The sequence below is a fragment of the Vidua macroura genome, chromosome 7 (assembly GCF_024509145.1).
Source record: "Vidua macroura isolate BioBank_ID:100142 chromosome 7, ASM2450914v1, whole genome shotgun sequence".
NCBI lineage: Eukaryota > Metazoa > Chordata > Aves > Passeriformes > Viduidae > Vidua > Vidua macroura.
The window spans coordinates 36,814,182-36,833,305 of record NC_071577.1 but is presented as its reverse complement, the minus strand read 5'-3'; the positions used below and the strand labels follow the sequence as shown (position 1 = coordinate 36,833,305).

Genomic DNA, 19,124 nt, shown 5'->3' with positions numbered 1-19,124 from the left:
TAAGTCGTTCTCAATCTTCTGTATCATAAGCACATAATGTTGGTTGATGGCAATGTGTTTTGAAATCCCTGTTTGTTTGTTTTTTAATTGTCTGATTACACCAGGAAAAGGGAAAAAAAAAAAAAAAAGGAGAGGAAAAAAAAAAAAGAATAATATAAGAAAACGAGATCTCTCCAGTGTACTACAAGAAGTACAAATCCAGCAAAGCACTTCATCTTATTCTCTTGCAAGAGATTTTTTTTTCCCCACTTTCTAACAGTCTAACCAATCCAGCCTTTATAAATCATGGGATTTAAAAGTGTGATAGAAAGAATTATGGCAAATTCTGGTAACATGATGCAAACCTGCAAAATTCAGGTTAAAGATGCTTTTTATTATCACCTTTATTTAGCTAGGGAGAGGTGAGGAATGCCATACTTAGATTCTGCTGAGGTTTATGTCAGGATTTTGGCATAACCTAACTCCAGGCTACTGTCACCCCAAAATATCTCCTACCCATGTGTGTCCCAGTGTCAGCCCAGGGTGCAAGCCATGGATGAGCCAAGTCTCCCACGTTATGTCAGCTGGTAATAGGGGAAAAAGTGTGCAAAAAGGGACATAGAAAAGGAATATAAAATAGCAGAATTGGACACTGGCTCTGAAAAATAAGGGGAAGATAGTATAAAATATTTATTCCATTATATTCAACTCTCCATACTGACTATTTCAAAATTTGACCATGCTATGTTGTACAAATAATAACAGTAATTACACAAAGAAGAGACAATGCATTGAAATTGGAGCCATGGATTCATAGGATGATTTCAAAAGGCATCACTCTCCCAACTCACCCCGAGGTGTTTGTCCATGTGAAGGGCTTTGATTAGGCTGGGATTGTTACAGTAGAGTTGGGAAATGGGACCTTTGATCTCGAGAGATCTGAACAATCCCTGTTACTTGTACTGACAACAGGCGTGGTACAGGCTGAATGGTGTTAACATTCGGGTGAGAGCTGAAAACCCAAGTGAGAGCTGTGCTACATTCTCACTTTTAAGACTCTGGTATCATGCATAACTTCGAAATTAAAATACAGTGTGACTACCTCTCCAAGTGTTTAAATTAATATGTTTAATAATCCCCAAAATTATAAATCTAAAGTGTAAATCCAGACTTGGAAGAGACGGTGGAAGCAATGTCTCTTTCTTTACATTTGCATATATGATATGTGTTAGTTCAGGACAGTAGCTTGTGACACTTTGTGTCACAATTTCTTAAAGCTCCTTCCTTGAAAAGGCTTTCCCACCAAATATGTATGCAATATTTGTATGCACTTATATATGATGGGATTTTAATTTGTTTTAAAGTGAAAAAGCCAATGGTGTAGTCAAGAACAATTAATCATTTCTCTAAATACAGGCATCTAATGCTTCTTAAATGCTTTAAGACATTTCACCCAGCTTCCAGCACCCAATCTCCAAGGACGCAACTCTCCTGTAGACCCAATAGCCTTCTGAGAGTCAATCTGACACTCAGCATCCTCTCAAGTGGCACTAAATAACAGTGATTAAGTGACTGAATCAACACCAAAATGCCCCAAGAATGTGTTAAGGGAAGATGCTTTCCAGGACTCTGATAATTTGTTCATGCAAGAAATTCCACTGAATTTTTACACAATAACAAAAAAAAAAAAAAAAAAAAAAAAAAAAAAAAAAAAAAAAAAAAAGGAGGAAAGAAGACAGGAATATTCAGTTCTAAATCCGTAAAAAAGGATGTTGTGAGCACTTGAAAAATTCTTAAGAACAGTGTTATGTTTTTAGCAATAATGTCATTCTAGGAAATATGCAAGAACAACTAAGACAGTCTATATAAGCACACAGGTTTCCTTATAAAAGTTTCCAATTTTCAGAGAAGTTATTCTTTAGATTTTCTCCTTTTCCTTTTTTTTTTTTTCCCCTCCCAGAGTTTTTACATTTAAGTGTTTTCAATTTTGGACTCCATCATTCTTAACCAATGGAGTTCAACACTTAAATGCATTACCAAAGTCTCCTCCAACCAAAAAATCGTTTGCTACTCACAACAGCTGCCCCCACCACAGCATTTATGGTTTCCCCAGTTCTCAACACACAGAACACACCACAAATACCATGAAAAAGCCAAATTCCCTGGTGCAACAACTTCTCATCCCCTGCCACCCTGCAGAATATTACTTAGTGTACATTCATATACAACATCACCCTTTTCTGTTGCAGGCTGATTGCAAGATCCTGTTTGTCAGCCACTTTTACACACAAACCACAGAATTACAGATATTTACCACAGGGAAGGAAACCACCCCAAATATTAGTCCACACCACAGCCTTGTAAGACATTGAGCGTGACCAATTATAAGTAGGAGTTCTGCAGATTAGTTCTCCGGGATGTCCATCTCCTCAAAGCACAAACATCCCATCCAAAATACCTTTGACTCTTGATTCAGTTTATCTACATATGAGCCTGGCAACCCCCACACTCAGGAAATGATCCCATCATCCTAAAAATCACAGGTAGAAAGCTGTCCTGATAATACTTTCACCAAACGACTCAACAATTTATTTCCTTTCCTTGCTTTTTTGGAGCTCTGCGGAATGGCATTTCCTGTAGCGTCGCTATCAGAACAACAAACCCAAACAAAGAGTCACCCATGACAACGATGAGCATCCCCCAAAAAAAGGCAATCCCTCAGTGCAGCGTGCAAACCTCCAGTCCTTCTCAGCAACTAAACAACACTCCTTGAGGGGTTATCAAGAAGCTCTTCAACTCCTCGAAGTGTTACTAAGCAAGACGCTATTGTAACGCAAATAGTGCTGCGGGTAGAAAAGGAATAAAAGGCATGTTTGAAATGCTTCATCATACAATACATGCCATAAAATCCATGGTATGTTTGTGGCTGACCGCACCAACCCAGCCTGCTGCCTCCTCTGCCCCATTCCACTGGCTTATTCAGCACATGAAAAGGAAAACATGACAATACCACTCGTAAGAGAAGTTTTACAGAGCTGCAGATTGGGCAACTAAGAATTCTGAATATTTTTCTGTCTGCTTTTTTTGCTTCACACTGAACACAAAATAGTTATATTGGAAATACATTCGCATTCAAGTGCTATCCATTTTTATTATATGCATTATATATATAATGTGCATATACATATATATGTGCGTTATTTACAAATTAATTTGAAGCATTCATTGTAAAAATTAGTTTATTTCCATTAGATTTTGTACCTGATCTATTTACAAGTAATTTTTGGAAGTACTATAGCTTCCCCCCTTCTCCTCTGCAAAGAGAAGGGGAAGATATGGAAAACATACTTTCTGTTGAATAATAATAATACTACTAATAATAAATTTTCTGTAGCTTAAAACAGAGAGAGAAAAAGAAAACCCACATGAGTAACATGCACATATTAATTGATTCACCAAGTACTGTGGTCTCAATTAAAGTATTCTGTTGTCAGAGTTTTAAAGCTTGGGAAAAAAAAATTTAAAAAATGAAATTCTTGGCTACAGCTTGGCATATGCAGGTCTTAACCCAGAAGCAAGCTGTTTTATAATTATTTTTGAAAATTGCTTCAGTCCATTTTATTTTCTGTGCCTGCCTGGGAAGTGTGAAAAAGAAAGAAAAAAACTATTTTTGACTCAAGGCTTTCAAGACATTTTGGTTCTCAGCTAGCAAGTAACCCAGTTTGAGCCTGATATTTCCATCGTGAACTTTGGATCACTCTTACTGGTTTCTCAGTGAGACTGGTCACATGCATAGCTGCTGGCAGACGTGAGGAAGACTTTGCTGCCTGTGCTGTGCTTGATCACACCAGGAACATCACCAAGGCTGGAGGGCAGCTTTAAGGTTAGACCCCCACCAAGGCACATTCATGTGTTTTTAGAGATACTCATACATGCTTGAAAAACACAATCAATAACCTAAAATATCTAAAAATATCTGAGATTGCCAGATATAAGGGGAAATCTCATCAAGGTATGCACACAAGAAATTAAGAAACCACAAACAAAAAGGAAAGTAACTGCATGAGAGAACCATTCCTCTTTATTTCCCCCCTTTTTACCCAGTGATCCTTGCTGCAATTTTAAAATGAAGCCCATGACAATCCTCTTGGCCCTGCATGTTTGTAGCTGCTCTCTGGGAGCTGGCAGCTGAGAGAGGATCTGCCCTCCTGTGCCCATGGAGCCTTTGTTGGGGGGGGGATCAGAGCCCCCTCCTGCCTTTGAAAGGGATATATTTGGGTCAATGGAAAGATATAGGTATTTTTGAATGGGAAGTTTTGTCAGTTTGGGGTGGGACTTTTTGTTGTTGGTTTGGGTGGGGTGTTTTTTATGGTTTTTTATGCCCCCTCTTTTTTTTTTTTTTTTTTCTTTCTTAAAGAAATAAAGCTGTGAAAAAAAGACACATCTCTTTCTTTCTTTCTTCACCTGCTTCCTCCCTCTTTTCTCCCCTTCTTTTTTCCCTCCTAAATGCCTCCTTCACAGCCACCCAGCCCATTTGTGTTGACCTGGAGGCTCTGTTTCAAAGGCAGCTCCAGTCTCGTGCCCGCTCCACGGGCTGTGCCCGCTGAGGCAGAGCCAGCCAGGAAATCACTCTGGTTCCTGATAGCCCAGCTCACGCAGACATATGGTCCCAGCAAGCTCATAGAATCAGCAATATTAAAAAAATAAATAATTCGATTTTAAAAATCCGAATATTTGTCCCTCTTCTCTCCCAGTTCATTGATAAAGAACGTGTCAGTTAGGTTGAAGAATCCTGCTGCTTAAAGGTATCATCCTTAGCTGCTCATATGGTCGGAGCTCTTACTTGTCAATTAGATCAATCTGAGTCATTTTAGAACAATAAATATAAGTGCAGATGGAATATAAACATATTGAAGATTACTGTTTCTGACGGCTGTTGTTTATTAAATTAAAAATTATGTCGAAGAGAAGATTTTGTTGATATTTCAAATGGAAAGGAAAAGTAAATTGGAATTAGTTATTTCTTAGGAAAGAAAGCAAAACAAAATAAAAAAAGCAAACCCCAAAATCCAACAAGCTACCACACCACAACCTCCAAAAAAGCCTATGGGCAATAAAAAAGCAGTGCTTTTACCTAAAATGCCACCTATGAACAACCTTTAGAGAAGGGATATGGCACCTATAAACTCAAAACACTAGGTATGTTGAAATCCATAAAATTTCCAATTACTGCTTCAGAATTTATTGTGCACATATGGAAAATAATACTTGTAAAAGAGAAAGGGGTTTGTGCCTGGTGCTGTCAATACTGTGAAGGATGGGGTGATTATAAAGCAAATTAACAATACTTTTAAATGTGCATTCACTTATCTTTCCAATTAAATCCTTGTTAAACAACTGCACAGACAGTAATGGTGCTTCTGCAAAGCACTGATCAAGACAGTTTTATTGTAATTTTTACTCTGTAACAATTAATCAAGTAGGCATTTTCTTTATTATTAAATTATTTAGTTAATAAATATTCACAATCAGTTCACGTATTTCTGGTTCAAACTTTACTCTTAATTTTTTTCCTTAAACTGAATCATATCCTGCTAAATTTTCATAGAAGAAACAACAGAAATATTTGAATTCTTTTTTTTTTGCCCAAGTACTTTTTTACTTAGTTACTGCAAGGCAATGCAAGGATGAGATTAAATTCACTTTACCCCCCGCCTCAAAGTAGGAATATTTGGATATCTTTGGCCGTCCTTTTCCGTGTTCCACAAGAAATACATGTCTCTGCAATAACATAATATTTAGCCTCTGTAAAAATTCCCATATTTGCCCCTGCTTTGGTACGTAGCAGAGTAACAGAGCTGTAAAAACACAATCATTGACCTTTGGATGGTCTGTGGTGCCTTGCAGTTAACACACAAGGTATTCCTAATGAAATAAAGAGATGCAAAGGTCATCTGCACAGCAAACACCCAGCATTTTGCAAACAAAGCTTTGGATATAAAGACAATTAGGAACACTCTTGTATTATGCATGAGCCAACACTTGCAGAATGAACCAATAAGTACTGAAATCTGTATTTCCATGGTTAGTTTCCCTGAACATGTATGTATTGGGATACAATCCTAGTGTTTCAGCAGTGTGATATCAACTCTTTATATCTCTATTTTTTTTTCAGTTTAATTTTTTTTTTTCAGTTTAATTTAGTACTCATTGGAATTTGCTTGATTGACAGCCATAGAAAGTGAATGCCTTTCCAGCCACTGAGCAGATTAGCACAGGAGGCATAAAGAAGGAATGTTCCAGTTCCTCACCCAGGTGTCCCAGGTCTTCAGCATGGAGTTAACTGAAGATTGATGGGAGAGGTGTGTGGAAGCAGGACAAGGAACCTGGCTTAGTACAAAAAATGTCCTCACATTCATAAAACATTAAAAAAAGTCCTTATAAATGTGTGTCACACACCCTGTGCATAGGGCCAGATGGGGTTTGGAGCAACCTGGCCTGGTGAAAGGAGTCCCTCCCTGTGGCTGAGTGTTGGAAAGAGATGAACTCTAAGGTCTCTTCCAAGCCAAACCCTTCTGGGGTTCTCTAATCAGCACAATGGCTTCAACAAAAGCTAAGAAAAACTCACTTTTACTTACAAATTCTAATGGATGAAAAGTCTTCCCGTGGTCTTGTTTTCCTTTTTCAGGCACTTTTTGCCCCATCCCTGTAGTGTTTTGCTGCTGAAAAGCACCTCCCCCCTGTCCTCAGGTCCATGTAGTGGTGCCTTAGTGACTCTGGGCAGCCCCACCTGGACCCATGCCAGACCCTCCCCGGGGCTTTGGGCCAGAACAAGGGATCTTTTCACTAGTACCTCATACCCTGGAACTGCCAGCACACCTTACATGGCTTAGCAGACCCATAAACGTTATTTTATCCCTTTTCCTACAGGTGTGAACTAAAAGAATATCCTTATAAATACATGTAAAGTATTCAGCTTACTAGACCTTGTGTAAAATCAGCAGCCTCCAAGTACCTTGTCTGTTTCTGGTTATCATTTTATCATTCATTCTCGTTTTTTGGTTTTGTTTGTTTTTGTTTTGTTGGTTTTGTTTGGTTTTTTTAACATTTCAATTTTTAGACTTGACCAATAATATGGAAATCATAAGAGGAATAGGTATTTCTGTTTAATGTCTCCAGCTGATATAGATGCCTTTACTGTAGGGGCTCAGCCTAAAATATTGACTGCCCGGTGACTTCGTTTCTAAACCCCAAATTTTTCAGTGCTTATAGACTAAGAAAAGTACGAATTTCCTGATGTCAGTTTGGCAAAAGCAGCTTCTCCTGCCTTGATTCAGTGATTTGAAAAATGATGACTTAGAGTTTTGAAAGTGCTGAGAGATGTTATAGCCCAGACCACTTTTGATCAACTGATCTTTTCAGCTCTTAATGGGAAAATAAATCATAGATAAAAGATAATCCTGTTGCACAGAAGCAAAAAAGGTGTGATATCAATAGACTTTTATAGGAAAAACAAAACTCTGTGAGAGGGATAAAGTAAATAAGGTAGTTTGTTCTGCTGCTGTTGGCAAGGCCAAAACCCTCTTCAGGAGCTGCCTACCTCAAGATATGAGAGCAAAACACAAAGTATATTCAGAGAATTTAAAAAGATACCAGGTTTGGGGTTTTTTTTTTAATTGGAAAGCCCTTTTCATCCCCCAAAATTCAGAATTTCAAAAGTCTTTTTATATTTTTGCCATTCCTATTTCTTTTTTAATGATAAAGCTGTCAACTGTTAGTTTCTTTTCCTTTCATATTCACCAGTTCTCTCATTTAATTTTTGATGCTGCAGATGACATTAACAGTATAGGAAAAGGAGCCAAATAAAGCTTTGCTATATTCTAATTAATGATTATTCTAATAAAAAATACTTTGATATGGCAGCCAGCCTAGAGTGCCTTGTATGATCTTCAGTGTGATAAATATTATTTATATCCTCTAAATGTAGGTGTAACACAATGGCAAAGTAAGCAGGAATAAAGAGCCCAATGAGTATTTGGCCTGTAAAAGAACTGATTGCAGTCAATCTCTGCAATGCAAATAGGCTTTGTCAGAACATTTGTTTGCATTTATAATTAAATTAAACTTTAACTAAAAGTAAGGGGAAAAAAAGTCGCTATGGTAAAATCATATGTATAAATACTCCTTTCCCACTGTTAACTACTGAAAAATGAAGGTACAGGGATCGACCCGAGGAGGTCACAATAATTACTGAGGGATGGGGATGTGTGGACAGTGAGTTATTAACCATTATCCCACTGCAGAGCTTCAAGAGAATGGGAAAAAAGAAGGTTGGGAGCACACAGTAGTTTTCCTGGTAACTTTTTTTCCCTTCATGAAGCCATCTGAAAGTGCTGCTGACCTCAGCACCTAATTCACAGGGAACTCCAGGCTCTGGGGCACATTGGAAGGAGAATGCTCTCCCAAACACACCACAAATAAATCCTATTTTCCCCATCTCCCTGCAGCATTTTCTAGGTACCCGTGGCTCAGTGGGCTCTTTCCTGCCTGCAGGTTCCTACTTAGCACAGAAAAAGGATGTTATTTAAACTATTGAAACAGTGTCTGGCTATCCTTTGTGTCTCTGCTCCCTCTTGAATGTTATAATTAAAAATTTCTGGATTATTCTTTGGGAGCTACAGTGCCCAGGTCTTCCACTTCCCTCATGTGGCGTTGGGGTCGCCCCTGGGGACTGTAGGTGGCATTAGGATTTACGTAAATCAGCATTTCTGCATGCATTTACCTGAGGAAAAACCTAAGTACAGACCAGAAATTTTTTTATAGACAGGATTTTAAAGGATATGTAAAGGGGATTTGGATAGATATTACCACTGCCCTTCAAAAATCCACTCCATCGTGACATAAAACACATGAATGCCCTCGTTTCATCAATAAAGACTCACATAAGAAACAGTGATTATCATAACTGATAAGATGATGGCATAGCTCTCCAGGGGCATTAGTTTTCTTTGAATTTCCTTTGGTCACTCAGTAGGCAGATTTTTTTTCCACATGCCTTAAGTAACCAGTGCAAGAGTGGCTTTAATGTACTATTAACTCCACCATTATATTTTAATTTTTCACAGTAGTATAAACCAGAAGGAAAAGGTGTCTGGTCCCTCTCTGCTACAAAAAGCCAGCTTAGACTTCTGTCTAGCTTTACAGTATCAGCCCATCTGTTTTAGGTGAAAACTTGAGCAGTAATGTTAACCTCAAGTATGTTAACCTTTGGATGCCACGAGACATGATAGACAGGACCATTATTTTTATGGCACAGTTTTTTCCTGAGCAAAGAGCTCAGGCAGTGTAGAAGGATAGAAAATCCCATTTTTTGCCTGTGTGTCTCCAAACAAAATACAGCTCACAGTCATCTGAAAGCCAAGGCAGGCTTCATTATTGACACACAAATACCCAACAACTATAAATTTAAGAGAACCTAAGTAATGAATCAAAACCGTGAGGCTGATTGGTAAATGATGATTTATTCAGTCTTGCTGAATTTGCTGGCATAAATACTGATTCCTCATAAACCAGAGTTCACCCTTCAGTTTCAGCTGAAGATGAGACTAATCTGGAGCAGCTGAGGAGGTGGCAAACACCTACTGATCCCCTGAAACTTTCCCTAGAGATGTAAATGGAGGCTTGAAGGTGGGACTATTTTTACATCTCTCCTATCTCTCAATTTCATGAGAATATCTGAGTCAAAAGTCTTAGTTTATGTATAGTATCAAGCTAATTGAGGGAGTTGTTCTCCAACAGCTATCACCCTCACACAGAATACACAATATTTAGCAGTTCTGGTAAAAGTCTCCAGGTAACATAAAAAGATCATAAAAAGTAGGACAAAATGTTGCAGCAGCTTCACATTTATATTTGATTCATTCAAAAGTGTATAAGGTCTTTAATGCAATTTAAGATTTGGTATTTTTCCTAATTTCTGAGAAACTTGATTTTATTTTCTTATTTTTATATCATGAGGTTCACTATCATTGATGATATTTGCTAAGCATTTAAATGTGGGGAGAGTTAGTCTTTGGTAAGAGTAGCAAACCATTTGGAGATAAATGTATTTGTATCCTTATTAGTTCTCAATATCAGCTTCCACGCCTGTTACAGGATCTGCTGATCAATGTTAGATTTCTTTAGGCCACATCAGTGAAAAGCGTGCTGTTGTATTTATGGAAACATGTTTATTATACACAGAATCTGTGGAAATATGTTCAGTGAATACATACAGGATGGTTCTAATTCTGGTTAGCAGGTCCCCAAAATATTCATCTTTCCTCTTTCATTTTCTGGGGTCAAACCTTTGTGTTTTCAAAATCAGTGGTAAATCTTCCACTGACTTTGGCAGAGCCAATACTCCACTTTTAGTGTTTCCTTTTAAGTTCTTTTCAGCACCTTTTTCTCTTTCACTGGTTTCCTTTGGATCCCTGCTCTACTTTTGGTTTTGTTTAACTTTCAACATCCAAACAATCTGCTATTTTTCCTTTTAATCTTTTTCTTTCCCCCTCACTTTGATTCCTTGGTTTCTACATATGCTTTGCTTTTTGCCACCTTATTTCACATCTCCATTTCCTCCCATATTTTTAGATTTGTTTGTTGTTTGTTTCTCATCTCAAGTTTAACTACTATTTTCCTCTGCTTACTCTGCTCTTTTTCCTCTCTCCTAGCTGACATTTCCTTTTGTGCAATATCTTTCTACCTTCCCTTTCCTCTCTTTTCCAAAACAGGGCTCATCATTCTATGCCACTAATGTATAGCAGATTCTGAAATACTGTCATCTGAGACAGTTAAGTACTAAACAAAACATTACCAGGGTGGAGGAATCACTTACCCTGATTGACAACAAATCGTAACTTCTGTATTGTTGCCAGATTGCCGCTAACTCTGTATATTCCATCAACATCTAGACCTGAAAAAGAAACACATATTTCATTTTAGATCATAGAAGTATTTTTCTTTGTACGTCTGTCAGGAAGGCAGAAGCACCCTCGCAAGTATGAGGAAGAGCAGTGCAGCGAGCGACTGAAAAATAATCCACCTGACAACAACTGAAGTGCCTCCTCACTGATTAAAGCAGCAATGAAAAATAAAAGTGGGAGATTAACTTAAGTGAATACAAAACACCTAGCTATAATTATCTTGTAATTCTGTCAGCAGAATACGGCTCTGCAAGGGGCTTTGAGTGTGGCAGGAAAGCGAGGGGTAATTGGTGCTGGTGCTCATCGGGAAGGGCTGTTTGGGACAGGCACGGTGCCGTACCAGCCCTGCTTGAATGCGGGATGTTTGCATCAATAGTGCCAGGGAAACTTCTCTGTCTGGGCTCTGGGCTTTCAGACATGAATTTCTGAGGCTGTGACCTTTCTGAAAATAAATTACCGAGGTGCCCACCCCGAAATCACGACGTGTGTGAGACTCCACGCAACTACCATTTCTCTACTATATCCTTCCTAGTGGCTCAGACAGGATTGAGGATGAAATTAAATATCCCAAGTAGCATATGCCCTGGAGTACATTTCTTCATTGATATAGGCCATTCTTTTCAAGGACAACCCGACAGTCTTGTTTCTCCCTGCATATCTACTCAAGGTTTATCTTCTAGGTGAAACTAGATGTCATACTCCTTTTTGTGACATATTATCTCCTGCAGCAAGCTCTGTTGATATGAGTGTTTAAAATAGCACTTCCAGCCCCTGTTGCATAGCTGAAGGATTTCAAAGCGCATGGGAACTGCTCTCCTTTTCCAGGAGAATTCACTGTGGTGCAACCCCGACCCAACCTGTGTGCTTAAAAATCAAACCCATTAAAACATACATTGTCATTTCAGATCTAAAACTTGCAAGTACAAAAGAAGCCAAGAGAAACTTCACAAACCAGTTTTTTTAAAGGCTACTTATCCCTTGGAACACAAGTTTTAATTAGGTTTTGGCAAGCAGTTTCAGAGAAAGCTTTTCTTCTGGAAAATGCTAATTTGTCAAACCCAAAAATTTTCAGGAGACACTCCCTGACAATGTATCTAGGGGAATAGTTTTCCAATTTGAGGTGGGGGGGAAAAGGAAATCTGAAAGTATAGGTAAGAGTAAAAACAAGTGTAAAAGCTTAGAAGCCCAGCTGTGATAAGATCTGAAGAAGAAGAAGCTGAATTTCAAGTCTTTATTGACACTCGCACCACGCCTTGGCACACGAGTGCCATGACCAGTGGACTCAAGTGCTTGTAGGCATTTCTCACTGATCTAGAAATATTTGAAAAAACTTACTTTTCCTTTTGATGCAGACTAACACCAAATAAAAACTTTTGTGTGTTTGCATGCTTGTTTTGTCTCTTTACAAAATTTTGAGTCTATGCTGCCAGGAACATCCCGATTTGGTTTGCATTAAAAAACTTATTTTAAAAATTAATAATTATTTCTTCTCTGATTATTAATAATAATTCTGTGCTTCTCTGTGTGTTTTATTAGATAGTTTTCTACCCTGCACCTGTGGGTGTCGTGTAACATCATACTGAGAGTGATGTTTCATTTCAGGGAGATCTCCCCTTTGGTTACAGAGGGATGAAGAAAAAGTTTATTTAAGAGAAATCAAAAAGGATTTAGTAATCAAGAAATCTTGGAAATTATCCATCTGCTGGATATATAACATATGAGCAAATGGAAATTACTGAAATGTTTAAGTAATGCAATTCTAACCTAAATCTGAAGAGTTTAATTCTGTTTTACTAAGCAGAGAGCGAAAAATTAATTCCCAGCATAGGACTGTGGGACTCTTGTGGTAGAGGATTGAGAATTGCATCATGTAAGTTGAAGTCTAAACCAGAAATTAAAAAGGAAAAATAAATCAAACTAACAAACAGGCAAGCCACCAGACAGAATGTTAACTTTTGTTTGGATCTAACTCAATTCAGTTCTTAACCTCATTGGTTATATGGAAGTGAAAACAATCCATGTCACTTTGGGTGAAATAGTCTCACATTAAGAGCATCAATTTGGAACCTGCATAAATCACCCAGATCAAGTGAAAATTAACAAGCTGTGTTGTAAATTGGTGGCTATTACATCTTGCAACATGGTTTGGAGTACACAACAGCATTATTATTGTTAATAAATTAATTTTGGTCCAGAAATGAAGTTTGATTAGCATTTTATTTGGGCACTATACAATATGGCAGAGGAAAAAAAAAACTAGAAAAAAAAAATCAAGCTGATTATAACATTCACGTGCCATCAGCTTTCTGCTCCAAGAACTTTGAAAGTTACGCCAAACCAAACCAATGCAAATTGGTGGATTTGGACATCCCTTTCATGACCACATTATCTTAGCTAGATTGTTAACAACTTATTTTGGAAATCCAATTAGGCACAAAGGAGAAAGGCAGGGAAAGAGAGAGAGAAGTATATTTAATAGTTCTTATATCCTGATTCTATGAACAATTTTCAAAGCAAATTCACTTTTAAGGGTACCTCTGTCAAGAATAAAAACATCACTGCACTGCTGTAAGTGTTTCTTCATGGCAGGCTATAAATACTTAGGGAACAAGATGAAACAAAAACCTTGCCCAGTTTCCTATCTGGTGCTGGAGTTTAAGTATAGTGGCAAAGAGACTTTCAGGAAAAAATATTTGTTATAATAAAGTCAGCTTTAGTTCACTATAGGATGACCTTCTTGTGTTTTGTAGTGGGGTTTATCGGGGAAAAAAAAAATCACTGGATTTTGCCCTAAAGGAGAACAAGTATTTTATTTGCTTTATATTCCTGTCTCCAACTCTGTTTCTGTTTGTTTTAATGAGGAACCTGAGAACAGGATGGACCTGCAATTAGTAATTATAGCCAAAAGCACAATAATGATTTCCACACTAAATTCTGTAATGGTATAAGAAATGTAGGAAAACAAGAACTTACTCAAGAACTCATCAGTTCAGCTGCCAAACTATAGCAAATTTTAACTATTTTAGTTTAAAAAAAATACACAGGTGCTCCTGATGAGAAAGTTAAAAGGCAACTGGACTCAGGCTTGGCTGAGATTCATAAGCAATAATGAAAGTTTTAGTCACTCTGCACTGCACAGATGTTAAAAGATATATTATTTAATTTATTTAATTAAATAATATATTTATTTAAAATATTTCTTGCACTCCTATCCAAAACAGAAGTAACAATGAATGCAGGCCAGTGTCAGATCTAGGACCAGTTTGAGCTGGAACCAGGTGCTTCAGCAAAATATTGACAGAAGAAAATCAGAGTTCAGGTGATATATTTATAAAAAAAATATTTTAAAATACTAGATTTGAGTATTGATTGAGGTAGTCCAGATGATTTATGAACTGTCTGCAGTTAAATGTTCTCACTCACTCTGTTCTGTTGCATAGAAAAAACATCCCTCTCCCAAATCACACTGGATACTGTCTAATCTTAATTTCTATTTGATAATTATCTTCAAACTGAATATAAAAAGAAATTTTCTATGTGCAGGGAGAAAGGGGTGGTGGTACACAGAAATTTCTCTGGTTTTTAACAAGATTTAGAATTTAAAGCAGCACTAGGTAACTTCTTGCATAAAAACCCAGGGAACTTTCACAATTAATGTATCCTGAAATAGGTGTGGTCCCCAGGCCTGTTTTGTAAAAGAAACCATCGTGCTGGATTCAACAACAAAGTGAAGTACAAACTTGAAGAAAGGCATTCTTTAGTTAGTCCTTTCATTTAAAATCAGTTATGTTCAGGGCAAAACTATTGTATTTCAAAGGAGCCTATTATGCCTTCCCATAAACAGAAAGATCATACGTTTTAAAACTAAAGTATCATTATGCAATCAAGCTGTTGTATTATAAACTATTTTGTGGGCTCAGATGCCCAGGGCCATCTTTACAAATATTTAAGAGGTCATTATCAGGATATGTTCTCCCTAAAACTATAATTCTTTCCTCATGTTTTCATATGCATCTTACCATAAATATCTGATTTATAAACAATTTTTTTAAAGTTTACCAAGGGCACAAAAGTGAGGCAAGAAATCATTTAAAGAAGCAGAAATGAGTGAATGCAGCAAATACATCCATGTCAAAATAATGTGATGAGAAAAACAAAAAAAAAAAATGCGCAACAGAAATGAAATTTCACAAAAGGACCAATATATGTATTCCAGCAGAAGGAAAATCATGAAGGCTAGCAAAGAATGAACCTAACACACTAAAATTTGACTTTAAAATAATGTATCTGCATAGGGTGACAAAACGAACCCAGAGTTTCAGGTGAATGTTTGAGCAAAAATAACATTTTTTGTCTGAAGCCATGGAAATCAGAGGTGAAAATGATGAATACCATGAAGCAAGCATGGGCTACACCCCAGAAAATGTTGCTGACATCCCTGTCCTGCTTCTTGGTGTGGCAGAGGGTGGGGCTGTATATGCCCAAAGCTCCTGGAGCAGTGCAGGGTTTGGCACTGGGGTTGGCTCTGCTCTGATGGGACCAAGCTGCTGTTTTGATCACCAGAATTACCCCCTTCTTGTTCTCCTCCCAGCAGATTATCACACTTTTGAGGCTTAAAACATCCCAGCAACATATCATTTAATAGGGAAACAGGTCCATCCCCTGTCCAGAGAGAGTACCTGGCTACCATGGAAATGGGTGCCATAAAAATGTCATGTTAGATACTTGTACCAGACAGAGGTTAAACAGGCCTGGGAGATCAAAGATTGGATGATACTGGAAGTCAATCCGAAGGACAAAAAGATAACCACTGTTGTAAAAACCATCCATTTCCATTGGTGCCTCACATGTGGAAATAAAGTACAGAGAAATATTTGGAAATGACTAAGGCTGAAGAGTTATTCTGGTATTGTAAAAGCAGTAAGAGTGATGCTCTTGGAGACTGGCTAGACTGACCTCAGTCACAGACAGTCTGTTTAAATAATTAATTCTGGGCACTATGAACAAATAATTCATAACAAAATATCATTAATCCCAATCAGTATGGTTTCATGGAAATCAGAGCTTTGTCTAGCAAACTTGTTGCATTTTTTGATGGAATAGAATATTTGACAGGTCTGTTTGGTGAAGGCAATGCTGTTGAAATAGTGTGTTTGGCTTTCCGTGCCACCTTTGACTTTGTACCACATGACATTTTGATCAAAGCACTTGCATTCTATAGAATTAACAGGGCATATATTACATGGATTAAAATCTGGCTCGGTGACAGACCTCAAAATGTGGTAGTTAATGGGAGATATCAGTTAGCAAGGTTAGAACTGGCATAGCTCTCGAGAGCAGGGCTCTCATCCAATGCCATCTAATACCTCTATCAGAGATGGGACAATGAGAGAAAAAAATTCCCTTGGCAAAATAAGCAGATGACACAAAGGTCAGGGAGAAATTAAATAATGTCAAGGACAGGTAAAGTTACAGAAGATCTCAACTACTACCTCAAACAGCCACATTCTGGCAAAATCAGGTTTAGTATGGAGAAACACAAGGTACACCCAACACTCTGGATTTAGGCTACAAATGACTTGAAGTTTACTTTAAATAAAGAGCTGATCTCTGAGCTCAGTGCTGCGACAAACAGGACTAATGTAATGCCTTGGATTATAAAGGAGTGTCAAAGAAGCAGGGACGAGATTGAACCTCTGCATGGGCTACAAATAGAATCCGTAGTAAAGCACTGCACTTGATAGTGAAGCAAAAAACATGAAATAGAAAATAAAAGCTTTGTTCCTTCCTATTAAAGAGAGGACAGAGAAATGCCCTCTCCATCTGTACATTTTATGTGATTTAAAGGTACTGGACTTCCTTCCAGCACTGCCTAGCTGCAGGACCTGTGACAGCAAGCCTGAATTCAAGGTAGCATCAAAAAAATTTTCTTTTTTCTATGATCAGTAGAAATCCAACACTGCTTTAGAATTTAGTAAAGGCAGAGATAGTGGGGGAAAGAAAGGAGAGGGAATATTGTAGTAGTTCTTAAAAGGCTATGAAACAGCTCTATTGGAGGTGTCTGACATGAGGTTTGGTGAATCTCTTTAGGAAATTAGCTGAAAAGAAATAATTCTATGTTTGACTGCAATAATATCAAGAAGATGAGGGGCATTCCTACATAAAAAGAGAATCTCATTTTTTCTTGCAGTAATAACTCCAAGATGCAATGAAAGGAGAAAAGCTTGACTAAGATCTTATTGTTTTCAAGACCCTATAGAAACTGTTTAATGGAAGCAATTAAAACACTGAATATGAGCATTACATACTGAGAATGAGTAACAAGTGAATATGATGGAGGATATACTTCGTTCTGTTTCATATCACTCGATGGTAGAATTTCCACTTAGATATTTATACACAAATAAATAAGGGCAGCAAGAGTACAAAGCAAGTGTAATTTAAATGAGCACACAGTTCACTGCTACACGGGGCTGCTGTTTAATGCCCAAATCAAGCTTGCTCTGCCTCTGTCGTCTTCTCTATTGTGCTGTGCTTTGACATTCAAGAAGTTTATGGTTTAAAAGCCCCAGGAACAACAAGACTTCCTCAGGAGGCTGCCTGTAACAAGAAACTAAACTAAGCTTTGAGACTATTTGTTTTGAATGAAGCCGTCGAACACGCAGCATGCTCACTGTAATTTTGCCCTTACCCCCAATATATACTTTTGCCATTCTGCTAGTCCCACTTCTTGCAGCTAAACAAAGTGACCTCATTGCTTTCCACTGTATTTTCTTTTAAACATTGGCTGGGATGATTGAGATTCAGGAATGTGGGAAAATGGATTCCCAAGCCACGTCCATCCCCTTTAATTCTGAGCTGTAATTTTTGGCTTGGCTTGAATCACAGTCATCACATTTCAGTCTGAATCTCTCTGTAAAGTGATCTTTCTTAAACATTTCTTTCACTCATCATGGGATCAGAAACAAAGCCATTCTAGTCTTTCAGCGAAACACTTACAAACGTCTTTTTACAGCGACTCACAAGAGCTGAATTTCCTTTAAAAAATGTTTGAAAAAGAGGAGGTTTTCATTGCCTGATTGTCCTCTTTGTGCATCTTGTCATCTGTATGCCATGAGCTACAGCTATTTTAATCTGTTTTTGTTTGCAATCCATTTGGTGTCCGCCCAAGAAAATGCAGGTGATTCTAATTAACTTACTGCTGAAGATGTGGAAAAATCTCAATTGTGCGACAGAGAATTATACACTTAAAACCTTCCCTCTATTATTTATAACAGCTTATTAATGAAAATGATTACATGAATACATTTACCACCTGATTCATCTTTGTTCACTTTTTAAATCAACAAGGTTTATGCTAAAGGGGAAAAAATGCCTACCAAATACAGACCTCAAGTACACACATCAGCTTGCTGGTTTAAATGGAATGGCAGTTTAAAAGGAAATAACATTGTCTTCATGCAACACAGTATAATATTTGAAATTGCTAAACGTTTGGAAGTAGCTGTTCTCTCTCTGTAACACATTAGTATTTAATTTTGGGAATGCCTATTACTGTTTTGTTTACGTGTTTGTTTTCTCTTGTAATATCTCCTTCACCACTCCAATTCCCTTTCATTTGCTGCAGTTACTGCTTCTCACGTACAGGTTAGGAGGTCCACTCTGACCAATCCTTAATTCATCTGAAATAAAATAACATTTCTTTGGCTTTTTGCTGCTTTATCAAGTACAATTTTTTTCATGCTAACCAAGAGTGATCAAGGGTGGTGAGGCACTGGAATGGGTTGCTCAGAGCAGCTGTGGATGCCCCGTCCCTGGAAATGTCCAAGGACAAGTTGGACGTGGCTTGGAGCAATGGGATAGTGGAAGGTGCTCCTGCCCATGGCAAGGGTGGAATGAGATGAGTTTTAAGGTCCTTTCCAAAGTAAATAATTCTATGATTTTCTATTAAAATCAACAAATGTTACCTGAATTGAGAATTTTCTGCTAGGTACAGCTACCAACAGGTAGTTTACCACCTTCCATTTCTATTATTCTGTGCCACAGTCTGATAGTCTAACTTGAATGTGATGATAATATGGATAATGCTGTTTATTTTGGGAAGGATGAAAGCCTGAATAAAGGTTATCATTTTAGGAGAAGCTGACGATGGAAAAACTCATCCACCGTGTGACATGATCA

At 37.7% G+C, this 19,124-nt stretch overlaps 1 protein-coding gene across 1 annotated transcript in view; it reads right to left on the bottom strand.

The window, feature by feature from the left end:
* ARHGAP15 (Rho GTPase activating protein 15) overlaps positions 1-19,124 on the bottom strand; it is a 320,784-nt gene that overhangs the window by 91,552 nt on the left and 210,108 nt on the right. Inside the window, exon 11 of the mRNA XM_053982387.1 lies at positions 10,856-10,933. Within this exon, the coding sequence (XP_053838362.1) occupies positions 10,856-10,933 (78 nt within the window). The remainder of the gene's footprint in view (positions 1-10,855; positions 10,934-19,124) is intronic.